The 13235-nt window shown below is 42.5% G+C and overlaps 1 protein-coding gene across 1 annotated transcript in view; it reads right to left on the bottom strand.

The window, feature by feature from the left end:
* The window catches only part of LOC138525550 (uncharacterized), a 1931438-nt gene that overhangs the window by 587168 nt on the left and 1331035 nt on the right, over positions 1-13235 (bottom strand). The window contains exon 8 of the mRNA XM_069635597.1: positions 9436-9495. Coding sequence (XP_069491698.1) covers positions 9436-9495 — 60 coding nt within the window. The remainder of the gene's footprint in view (positions 1-9435; positions 9496-13235) is intronic.

Genomic DNA, 13235 nt, shown 5'->3' with positions numbered 1-13235 from the left:
AAATGTTCAAGTTTGTCTTAGGGAATGAACTGTTCAAATTCCGAAAGCTCCTTACAGAGGTTTAGGTTTGCCGCAGCCAACACCGCTTCTGTATTTGCTTAACGGAGCTGGGGGACCGCATTTGCAAAGACTTTTTTTGCAACCCCCTCCAAACTCTTATTGCTGCCTCAACTGTAGAAGACAGTAGCGGGCATGTGGTTATGGGAATTTCCTGAGTCGCTTGCAGCTTGTAACAAGCTCCAATTTATGTGTTGGCCCATGTGTGGTTTCTCACGCACTTTATGGGCCTCAGCCAAAATATCCTTTTGAAGGAAAGTGCCTGACCGTTCCTGTGTCTTCAAAGTAAGAGCTCCTGATAGAACACCCGCCTGCAGAGTAGGAGGTTCAGGAGTCGGCATGTCTAAATACGGCATAAGATCAACAACCTATCATGAAACGCCCTGATTGACGAAGGCAGATCTTCCTCATGCACATCCGCCACACCCTTATCGGTGGGAATTTCAGCAGGCAGGCCGAGCGCATAGCATGAGGCACAGGATTGCACTCTTATGCTCAGGAGGACACTTCACCAAAGGACGAGAGGGTGGCAGTGGAACTTCTACTGGCCTCAGAGGCCAAATAAGTACCTCCATCGGTTTTGGAGGTTCTGGTGATTTGGGGACAACTTCCCTGAAGAGGTCCTTAAAGTAGGTCTTCATCAGGTGTTGGAAACAGCCGAAAAAAGCTTCTTTGGAAAAAGGTCTTGGCTGGGAAGTCGGAACCAGTCTGTCAAAAGGATTATGCCTCCTTGATTCCATTGACACCGTTTGCCAAGAGGGCCCCTCCATCCACAGATCAATGGAGTGTAAGGGGGCTGATGTAGGAGGAAGCAATATTGTAGGTCGAAGGGGCATTCTCGGATTCCAATCTATTCTTTGGACTGTATGGATTTCTCCCCAAGCATGCAGACGGCAAAAATGTAGGCCTGGCATTTGACGCCACTCAAGGCGCTAACAAAATGGCTGACGTTGTTCACACTGGATAGGCTGCCATTTTGAGAATCTTTGTGGTGACATGCGTCACAGATCTGTCAGTGGTCATGGTGGGTTTGGCCATTATTTTAGGAGCTTTTGACGATTCCTTAGCCCCTTTTGAGGGATCCTTGGCAGTGACGTAGATGTGGACTTTGGATGAGCCTTCCTCTTTTTTGCTCCCTCAGACTGGGCGATTAAAGTTTAGCCCTTTGAAGGGAATCTCTGAACTCAATCCGGTTTTATTAGCCCCGGAATGGGGATCCTCGCCTTGCTGGTGGACATTTTAGCCCCTTTCAGGGGAACCTTTGGGGTGACCCTGATACCTTAAGCCCCCAGAAAGGGAACCTTGTGGGAAAATCTGGTATCATGCTTAGACCCCGATTGGGGCACCTCAGGGTGAGCCATGGTGACGCTAGAGTCTGAACGACTTCTCCATGAACCGGTTGAGCCCGGGAAGGATTCACCCGAACGGGGTACTCTGAAAAGGAAGGTACTCATTGGGCAATTTCTTTTTTCCTTGCTGAATTCCCGTAAGTGGACCAGGAGTGCAGTGGAAGACCTCCTCCGGCCTGACGAGCCTTCTTTCGAGTACACGGACAGAGAGGGAGTTGCAGTAGAAGCACGCGTTCCAGCAATGGTCTGGACTGATACACTCGAGGCAAAGATTGTGAGTGTCTGCTGCTGTGTAATGACGTCCACAGGAGACACACGAGGCAAAGCCCTTATGCTGCGGCATAGGCAGAGAAAAAGAAAATACCATGTTACTGAGGCAGGAAGACACATTGAAGGACAAAAAGCAGGGCAAGAAAACCCCCTTCGATGCGAACTGCATCCGATCCCGACCGTGCATAGAAAATGACTCAAGGGCTGGGCGCTGGGCGGGGCTCCGGAAGGCAGGCCTAAAGCTAGACGTGCTGACCCCGTGTAAAAATAGAAAAAGGACAATATTTTTTGATGTTGTCAAAAAGTGCTCTGGTCCTGCCCCGAACGACGGAATATCCCACCAGTATGGAGGAAAGGTGTCTCCCACCTCGCAAATTCACTTTGTAACAAACATCTAAGGAAGAATTTTGTTGGACCTCTGTTGGGAGAGTTTACTTTGCAAAGCACTCCAATAGAAGGTGAAGGCTGAGTGTCCAAGGCAGAGGCAAGCTCTGTTCCCCACCCATCCCCAAGGCACATTGGGGGGTGAACCTGCTGCTGGAACAAGGCCTGCATCTCTGCCAATCACGCTGCTGCCCAGGCACAAGCCTCCCTTGAATTGGGAGACCGAGAATAAGGACTTCACTTATCCAGGAGAACCGTTCGAGGGACTCACGGCCTGAGAGCCGAGACAGACAGGATTTCTGCATTCCCTACCGTCAAAACATCTCAAACCTTGATTCGAACAAGTTGAACCCCATCAAACAGTCAGGACCCTCAGGAGATGACTTTGTCACTCTCAAGATATTTGTTAAATCTACCACCTTCAAACCGCTGCTCGTACCGCTAGCATCTTCGCTGACGATTTCCATCGCCAGTCGACCTGACCCTGGTTGATTATCAAGCCCTGACTATCGGAAGCCACATTGAACTGCTGCACACTAACTGTGTATATAGTCTCCAATACCTTTGTCGTCGAATCGACCGTCCAGTGGGCCTCATGATCCGCAGCTCCATGTCTAGACCAAGGCAACCTCTGCACTCGAACTGCATATAAACCAAGGCAACCGCTGCACTCAAACTGCATATAACCACACAAACAGCATCAAGAACCTGGGTTCACCGTGGTCAAACCAACAAGAAGTTATAAATGGTCCATAGCTGTCCCCATGGTCCATTTTGGGCCTTGAAAATTGGTTGTCTCACATGTGCACCCTTTTAATCAAATACCTATCCTTTTAAGAGTACATTGTGGTCATTGAATTGCCTTTCAGTTCTGTCTTCTTGCCCAGAATGCTGCATTCTATCTTTTCTTGCATGTTCTTTGTTTTTTCCATAGAGGTGGGTTTTAAAAAAAAAATCCATTTAGTTTTCTTGCAGATGGTGATTTAAATAAAGTGTATATATTTGACTATAACATTGATTGAACATTCCCTTTATTTTGGACTGCTATACTTTGACTTTTGGTTTGCTACAGAATCACATTTACACCCTTTTTGAGAGTATAGCATTCGCTTGGCCCACGTTTTCACAAAAGGCAAAGGATTCATATCTTTTAACTGTGCATGTGTTACCTTTAGATTGTGAATACAATTGTATGACACACAGAATCTGTGGGGCATATACCTGGTCACTCTAATCGAGAAAAAATCTCTTAAAGGTATTTCAATTATTCAAAAAATATTACCACTTTTAAATCAAAATTTTCAAAAAAACATATGTTCTGTAAGCGTCTTTCAGTAGGTAATTATATTCATAATTCCCACAATATTCTAAAGAAGTTTCAATTTCAAAATTTCACTAAACACATCAAAAGTATTTCAAAACAAAAGAGCAGAAACTTCTCTTTTAGCAAAAAGCAATGTTTTTATAAAAGATTTCAAAAGAATTTTTTCAACAAAATTTCACATTTGCTGAATGTGTACTTTCTATACTGAATTTCAAGAAAATGGGTTTTGTTTCCCCACAAAATAACAATCACATGATGTTAGTCCACTACGCGCTTCGGGGTCATTTTTACCCCTTCTTCAGGTGTTGATGTGATGTTTGTAACAATGTTCTCGTGTCCTAAAAATAAATTTAGCCAAAAAACAAAGATTTATGTCAGTGTTGTCTCTAAAGCACGGCGAGCACCAATATCCAAAAAATGAATTTACAGCCACCAATATATAAATTTAACTGACCTTGGAATTTACCAGGGTCTCTTTAGTCTCTTCCGACTACCGTATTGCTTTCTGAAAGGTATTTCAAGGTATGCCCAAATTTTCAAACACCCTGAAAAAAGATGTAATAATGGTGGTGAGTTACTTAACAACCCCCACCTACTAGTCACTCAATCTATCTCTAGGTGAATGCATCCAAAAAAGGAACAAACTCCCATTTCCTCAAACTTACTTGCTCAAAACTTCAATGATGTCCAAGGCGCAACGCAGTAACGGCAAAAAAGGCTGCAACCACAGCCTCCCGTTCCGCAGTGCTGTTTAAATACAAAAAAACGTGAGTCACGTGATCGGGATCCCGATCACGTGACCTAACGTCCGTATCTTCCCGACCAAAAGTCTTCAGAAGAAGTACCTATTGATCACCTTGTTTTACAAACGCAACGCGGGAACGGTTTGCTGGCTGTAATCACAGCCTCCCGTCCCGCGATGCGTAGAAAGTAAATCTTTCCATGGTCATGTGATTCACCCGATCACGTGACCCTTAATAAATTTGCTACTTATCCCTTCATTCCGCCCCACTTAATAACCAAATCAAAGTAAATTAGAAACGCAACGCGGGAACGGCGTGCTGGCTGCAATCACAGCCTCCCGTCCCGCGATGCGTTGAAAGTAAATCTTTATATCGTCACGTGATCCACCCGACCACGTGACTAATATACAAATAAAAAATTAAAAGATTAAAAATTCTCAAATAGACCACTAATGTCCAAGTTATAAGCATTAGGGAAAACTTCTTAACCATGCTGACAGTCAATGCTGGTAAACCCTGTACTGATGTATTTCTAATGTAAAGAATGTCTTCATTTGGCGAATGTAAAGGTCAGAACAGGTAAACCCTGTGATAATATATTTCCAATATAATACTCACTAAGCAGTAAACTATTCACAAAAACGAAAGCTTTATTTGGTAAATGAAAGTTTGGCCAACTCTGTTCTACAATTAAATCAACTAGAACGTACTTCCTAGCTGTTAATCCTCTATTTTCTACATGGGAATTTATCACTGATTAAAGTCCAATGATTAGATAACCAGAATTTTCCTGTCTATTCAATGCCAAAATTCATTCAGGTGCCATGGGCGCTCGCCATGCTGCCAGAGACAATTAACAATATTTCATTTATTCATTTTTAACATTTATAATTCTTCATTCTTATTGATAACATATCCTCTCAAATAAATCAATACTGCAATCACAGTTACCGAAATTCTATTTACATTTTAAACCCAAAAACAATGGGCAATTCTAGAAACGAACCAAAAAAGCAGTTATACTCGCAGAAATCACTCAAAAAGAACTCAATCAGATAAAACAAGTCAAATCAAAATCATTGTTCATACCCTTTGGTTCAAGTGTATCTAGCCGCTCAATCCATTACACCTCCTTTTGTCTCAGTAACTTTTGTATATCACCACCTCTTTTCGAGCATCTTACTTGCTCCAAAATAACCAATTTCATATGTGCCACTGAGTGTTTATATTCTTTAAAATGCTGTGCCACCGGTGAGTGGACTGAGCACAATCGGATGTTAGATTTGTGCTCAGTCCATCTCAGTTTGACCTTTCTTGATGTTAAGCCAACATAAAAAAAGCCCACATGGACATTTGATTCCATACACTACATTACTTGTATCACACGTACTGGTGTGTCTAAGAAAGATCTTTTTTCCTGTATGAGGATGGTTAATGCTGGGTCCCTTAATCACATTATGACAATGCTGGCAATTATTACAAGGTAAAGTACTCCTAAATTTATTCGAGCTGGTAGCCGGTGTTTGGTAATCCGCTCGGACCACAAAATCTCTTATTGATTTGCTCTTTCTATATGCAAAAATAGGTTCTTTCTCGAACAACTGTGCTAACAAGGGATCCATTTTCAACATTTGCCAGTTTCTTCTCATGATTTTCTTGATCTTATAACTCTGTTGAGAGTATGTTGTCACGTACACCATAGCTTCCTACTCTTCTTTCGGTGACCGTTCTAATGTATTAGCTATCGGTACTGCTGAAGCTTTTGTTAAGGCACTTTCTAAAGTGGTTATTGTGTAACCACGTTTAGAGAATTTCTCTTTCAGTTTATTTGCGATACCTTAAAAATTGACTATAGGGTATACTTTGAATTGTTGTAGGTGGGTGGACACTAGATGCCATCAACGTGCTGTTTCTGTCCGTGGGTTTGTTGTAGATAGTCGTGTGCAGATGATTGTTCTTGACATAAATCTCCATGTCCAAAAACTGGATGCGATTTTTATCAATCTGAGTTGTAAACTTAATTCTTGGTGCTAACTGATTCATATACTCAAAAAATTGAAGGAGACTTTGATGAGAACCTCTCCAGATTCCAAAAATATCAAAATATAAATCTCATAAAACTTCTTAAGTGAGGCTGATATTGTGGATTATTCAGCACCATTGTTTGCTCCAAGTAGGCCATATACGTGTTCGCATACCCAGGTGCCATTGCGGCCCCCATAGATGTTCCTGCAATCTGAACAAAGTATCTGTCTTCAAAACGGAAAAAATTATTATTCAGGACCAGTTTCAATAGATTCAATATGCACATGTTATTAGCCTTACATACTTGTGATGATAATAATAGCCATTCCATTGCCTCCAATCCTGTATCATGTGTGATGTTTGTGTGCAAACTGCAGACATCCATTGTAAAGAGGATGTCCGTAGTTTCTTCAAATTCAAGGTCCCTGATCTTAAGCAAAAAGTCTGTAGAATCCTTAAGGTACGTTGTAGTATTTTGAACAAGTGGCTGAATGGCTTGATCAATATATTGTGCCAATGGTTCTAAAAGACTGTCCGTTGCTGCTATGATGGGTCTTCCCGGAGGATTCTGAAGATTTTTATGCACTTTTGGTAAAATGTACAAAACCGGCATTATTGGATAATCCTTGATTAAAAATAATTTTGTTTTGTCCGTTATCCATTCTTGATCCACTGCTTCGTCCAAAAATTCATTGATCAATGTTCTCACACGATTTGTAGGGTCAAAAGTGACCTCCAGGTATGTGTCTTGGTCATTCAATTGACGTTCAACCTCCAATTTATATTTCACTCGATCCATTATTACTAATGCTCCATGTCTAGACCAAGGCAACCTCTGCACTCGAACTGCATATAAACCAAGGCAACCGCTGCACTCGAACTGCATATAACCACACAAACAGCATCAAGAACCTGGGTTCACCGTGGTCAAACCAACAAGAAGTTATAAATGGTCCATAGCTGTCCCCATGGTCCATTTTGGGCCTTGAAAATTGGTTGTCTCACATGTGCACCCTTTTAATCAAATACCTATCCTTTTAAGAGTACATTGTGGTCATTGAATTGCCTTTCAGTTCTGTCTTCTTGCCCAGAATGCTGCATTCTATCTTTTCTTGCATGTTCTCTGTTTTTTCCATAGAGGTGGGTTTTAAAAAAAAATTCCATTTAGTTTTCTTGCAGATGGTGATTTAAATAAAGTATATATATTTGACTATAACATTGATTGAACATTCCCTTTATTTTGGACTGCTATACTTTGACTTTTGGTTTGCTACAGAATCACACCTTTTTGAGAGTATAGCATTCGCTTGGCCCACGTTTTCACAAAAGGCAAAGGAGTCATATCTTTTAACTGTGCGTGTGTTACCTTTAGATTGTGATCACTATTGTTTTGTAGCAGTTTGAGGTCTAAGTAGGCACCTTAGCCACTACTCACCTTTGTACTTCTCCAGGGCATAAGTCATTTCATCACAAGCTCACTCTTAAGCCACTTTTTCCTTGGTGGCCCTCTAGCTGCACCTGCCCCTTAACATGCTGTGAAACAATGCCAGTGTAGCCAGCATTTAAGCACCTGCCTGGTCCAATGTCACCCAAAATATGTGGACAACTCCCGGTTTGAGGCTAATCCATATATGTTCAGGACTTGTGATGTTCATGCACCCTCATGGTGTGAGCAAGATGAGAGCCCCACAACTCACACTACCTGCATTTGTCTCCATGAAGAACAGGTACGCCCCATGGTAGCAAAGGCTGAGACAGAGCCAGCACAGAGAACAGGAAGAGAGAGAGGAGTGTATGCATGAGTGGTCCGCTCCACCTGGCACAGATTGCAGCTCTGTAAATTAAGATGTCAACTGAGCGAAATATCGGCTCGGCTTGTCGTACAAAACGGGATTTTTGTCATAAACGAATATGTAATACACAAACCCCAACCCTGTCTCTTCCCACCTTGATCATCACTCCATCCTGGAATTTTATTTCCTTAAAATCATCTTCACATTACTACAGATGTGTCTCAGGCCTACATCCCGAATTCTCCATGGGTATTACAATGCACCAGTAAAATAGGTTTAGCACTAATAGCCTTGGAGGGCACAGTAGGTCTGCATTTTTATCAGCCTTGTAATCTAATACTGGCTGCCACGTTGGCACTAACGTGAGTAAGCCTTTGTGGTGAGCATGAGTAACCTGTTGCATTGGATAGTCGGGTCAAGTAATCATCTTCCATTTGGAAACTATCACCAATTTGGCTCATTTGTCCTGCCAACTTCCTGTCAAGTCTTTACAACACCCTTATGCATGGATCCCTCGCACCCTCTATTACAAATATAGGTTCCACTGGGATAGGGTATCACAGCATTGTTTTATTGCACTTAACACCTACTTTCAGAATATAGTAATATTCATGATTTGCAACCAGATGTGGTGGATCATAACCTCATTTTACCACCACACCAGAACTCTTTTGTTATTCTTATTATCCCCCTCACGAAGCTGAGGGGGATCAATAACACAATAACATAGGAATAGATTTCATAAACTTGGGTAGTTACAGTTTTGGCCTAAATAAATAAACACCTTGCAAGGAGTTCCCAGTTCCCAGTTCCTGGGGACTTTCCTTAAGTCACAATTACTGGCATTAAAATGGCTTTTCTGTATAGTCTAGACTAATGCAATGTGATATCTGCTGACATTCTCCGCACGAAGGCTATCAAATGACTAACACTTGTTTATACTATTTTAGCTAAACCCATCCAAAAATCTAGAGCTGGTAAATATATTCTGCTGCAGCTGAAAAGAGGAATTTAAGAATCTTTACGTTCTGCATAGCACCACCTCAAAAAAGATCCCTTGTACCTATGCAAGTGATTACAGCAATGCTGACCAACTAGAACTGCAGTCATCAAAAGTTCATTCAATGGTGGGCAGAAAAACTTGGGAGTCTGCATATAATCTCAGTTCTTCTATGGAACACACTACCATTGTGTTTCATAACCATTGAAAACAAATATTTTATCCTGAGTTAGGTACTCTTGTAAATATTAAAGATCCAATGTCTGTCCACAAACCTGCCAGTCTATATTTTCAAGCTCTGAAACAACTTACATAACTGATTACTTTTTTCTTGACATCATTAATACAAAATTAAATCTGTGCCCTTGCCCTATACATTGACAGCCTAAACGACAATTAAAATAAATAACTTTTGAACAAATCAATATGCTTAAATGAATAATCATACAGGGGTCCTACCTTACTTAGGTTTAAGGAAAAGAAAACTTGCCTTTAATTTCTGCATTAGCTTTTTTTCTTGATGTGGAGAACACTTTCTTAGTAGAGCGTTCTAAAAAAAGAAAAGGATTTTATGTCAACATAATATTCCAGGTGAAGATGTCTTTGTTTGTTAGCATTGTGATGTGTTAGCAATGTGATCCCCTTGATCATGAATGTAAATTGATAATATCCACCCCAGTAAGCCACACAAGGTCAAATAAACGACGTACCCATTAGTTTTCCAACATTCATAGATTCACATGTTAAGAATACTTGGTTACAAACGAAATAGCAATATTGACGAAGTAACATTTGTGCGTGCTTTGCACCTCATAGGATTCCTGCCTTTGAGGTTGCTAGTGTACGCGCCTCCACAGGGGCCTTCCTCAGATTTTCTGTATCAAGCAGTTAGAGAAAATAAATTGATGTAAATCGCACCAGAGAGGGAGGGGGGGAGATGACCGTGTGAGGGTCTGTGGTTTTCGCCTTTTGTAGGCCGCCTAAAATTGGCTGAAAAAAATCAGTCTTTTTGTTAGGCGACCTACAAAAAGCAAAAATGATGACATAGAACCGATTAAACAGCAGTAGAGCAGGTGGGTGAGGCAGCAATAACCGAACAATGACTAGCCTCTAGTGGAACAGCTTTGGCAGCATATAATTGGACCCCAGCAGCCTCAGATCTGGCATCCAAGTCCAGGAAATTGTGCTTCTTGAATGTGGTTGGGGTTGGCAGTCTATAACAGTATTTGACGAAAACAACAACACATTAGGCCATGCCTTGTTTTGAAAGGACAGGTCTTTAGTTGGCATTATAATACTCCGCAAACTGCTTGGACCGCCTAAAAGTAACAGTCAGTCCGAATTAGAGCACCCTATTGGCACCCACTGTGTGCAATAATCTTGCATCTGTGGAGGATGGATCCCCAAAGAAGGTTGGTAAGGAGACAGTCTGCAGTTAAATAATGAGAATAATTTAAGAAGGTATAGAGGATACTTTTTCAGCACCACTTAGTCGCGATTAAAGATGATGAATAGTGCCTTAGCTGGGAATGTCTGTAGATCACTATCTCTTAGGGCAAAAGTAATGACTACAAATAAAAGCAGTCTTCCCCAGTAGAAATGTCAATTTTGGCCCATCCATAAGTCTTGAAAATGCTGTATTGAGCTCCCACAAAGCTGCTGGTCAAAAGACTTCTGGGTAAAGCCAAAGTAGCCCTTTGCGAAACACCTAAATCAGCAGATGAGTCATGCACAAAGGATAACATTTCCATTTGTTGTAGCAAGACATGGCGGATACATGAACCCACAAGGAAGCCTGGCAGAGTTCCCTGCAGGACAGGATGGTAGGGGAAAAGTTGCTGAGCCTGAAACTGCAACAGATCAAAATCAGAAGGATGTCACAAGACAAACAATCTTTTCCATCTGTGCGGATAAACTTGTTTTGTCGATGGAGCCAAGTCTTCAACTTGGACCTAAAAAATATCTAAGTGTCCGAATCACGCCATCTCAGGTACTGTAAAGACAGTGTGAGTGACTTTGGCGCTTGATGGAGAACCCGGTCTGTCTCCTTCGAAAACAGATAAGGGAAATAGCTTGAGGCAGGGTTGATGTGCCCATGCCAAGGTTATATGTTCTGGTGCAATCCATGTACAGGAATTTGGGGACCACTCTGGAAATCAGTAGGATTGGTGGACATGTGCAGTGAAATCTCAAACATTGAATTTCGAGATGGTGAAATCAGCTGGTGAAATTGCAATTGCCATTCTCAGCAGTGGCAAAGAAGTATCCACCGAGCAAAGAGGCTGAATTCTGCATGACACCATTTCCATAACACCCGAGACAGCTCATTGCTGTTGATATCCCACTTGTGCATCATCATTATCTCTACTTAGGCAACCCACAAGAGCATTCAACTGGATATTCACTTCATTGGACATCCCGCAATTCCAAATGCGCTGGGACCACTATTACGATTGCAGTGCCTCCCTGCGTTCTGAAGTAGAATATTGAAGTGGTGGCGTTGGTTTGTATTCTGGCAACTGTACCATTGGCTATGTAAAGGAAGGACTTGAGAGTTAGAGGAATTGTATTGAGTTCCACCACACTGATGTGTAATTCTTTATCAGCCTCTGAATCCAAATGTCGCTGAGATGTGCTCCCCAGCAGGAGACTGAAAGAATAAGTTACTTACCTGTAACTCTTGTTCTCCAGCATTCATATCTTTCAAAGATTCACATGCTGTGAAATCCCTGGTAACATAGAGCAATTTAAACTGACTTTCAGTCCCTTTTGTGCTCTAGTATAGTCACTTTTGGGTCATACTGCCCACCACCAAATTGGAAAGACTCCCTTAGCTCTACGCCTGGTGGCAATCTTCAGATTTTGGCCCAGCGCACGCGAGTGGCTGTATGAGCCAAGAAGAGAGGATGCGGAGAAGGCGGGAGGGTTGCATGTGAATCTATGAAAGATACCAATGCTGGAGAACAGGAGTTACAGGTAATGAACTGTTTCCTTCTCCAGCATTGGATCTTTCATAGATTCACATGCTGTGAATAGATGACAAAGCAGTAGCATATAACCATAATGGGTGGAGGCAAGCTCGTTGTAAGATACACTTACCACTGGAGACATAGTAACCTCACAGGAAGAGATTGGCCAACACTGGACTCTGCTGCAGAATTCCTGTTGACACAGTAGACTATGGTAAACGTGTGCACCGACCTCCAAATGGCTGAGCTGCAAATGTGTAGCAGGGGGGTTCCAGAAAGAAAAGCAGTTGTAGAGGCAACCACTCTGTTAGAGTGTGTTCTGGGTCAGCCACGGAGAGGCCTGCCAGCTTGCTGGTGGCAGAAAGAGATACACACCGATTTCCACTAGGAAATGGAAGGCTTGGAGAGCGCTTTCCTTGCTAAAGGGGGAACAAACGTTGCGAAGAGCTGAGAGGTTTGACGGAAAGACTTTGTGCATGCAACGTAATACTTGAGAGCTCTCAAGCATCTCTGGCGGACAGCGCAACACCAGAAGCCAGGACATGTGCAGACTTGAACTCCGTAGCTGCAGGAAGGAAAGGACCAGAAAACAAGCCTTCTCTACCTATGCCCCAAGACTATGGAACCCCCTTCCTATCAGCATCAGACTTGCCCCCACGCGCCTACAATTCAGAAAAGAACTGAAGACCCACCTCTTCAAGGAGTCTCTCCTCCTCAACACCTAGGCATCATGGTACACCCTGCGCCACCTTAATTGATAACCGCCATCTGCCCCTCTCCTCCCTGCCCCCCTGTACAGCTATACCCCTCCTCTGCATCCTACTCCCCGCTGTATATCTGTTCTGTCTTTACCTCTGAAAAGCTCTCCTTTATGCATCTGTATTGTTGTATACCTCTGAAAAGCGTTCCTTAGCTTCTCAAGGCTAGGTCGGCGCTGAATAAATACTTTAAAAATAATAGAGAGTGTACTGACCGATCGGTTGGAGAATCAAAAAAAACATGAAGCACCACAGGCTTGTTGAGGTGGAAAGCAGATGGCACCTTAGGCACAAATGTAGAGTTAGTGTGCATGATGATCTTGGAATTGTGAAAGGATAAGTAGGGTGCATCGGCGGAAAGGGCTTGTATCTCAGCGACTCAGTGGGCAGATGTTATGGCCACCCAAAAAGCGGTTTTCCAAGAAAGATACTTGAGAGAGGCTTTGTGCATCGGCTCAAAGGGCGGTTTCATGAATCTGGATAGGACTACATTGAGTTCCCAGGCCTGGGCTGGTCGCCTGACAGGCGTGAATGAACAAAATAGGCTTTAAGGAATTCCTTCA

Source organism: Ambystoma mexicanum, chromosome 7p (assembly GCF_040938575.1).
Source record: "Ambystoma mexicanum isolate Mex_15411 chromosome 7p, UKY_AmexF1_1, whole genome shotgun sequence".
Taxonomy (NCBI): domain Eukaryota; kingdom Metazoa; phylum Chordata; class Amphibia; order Caudata; family Ambystomatidae; genus Ambystoma; species Ambystoma mexicanum.
Note: the sequence above shows the minus strand (reverse complement) of the source record. Positions and strands in the feature narration are given on the sequence as shown.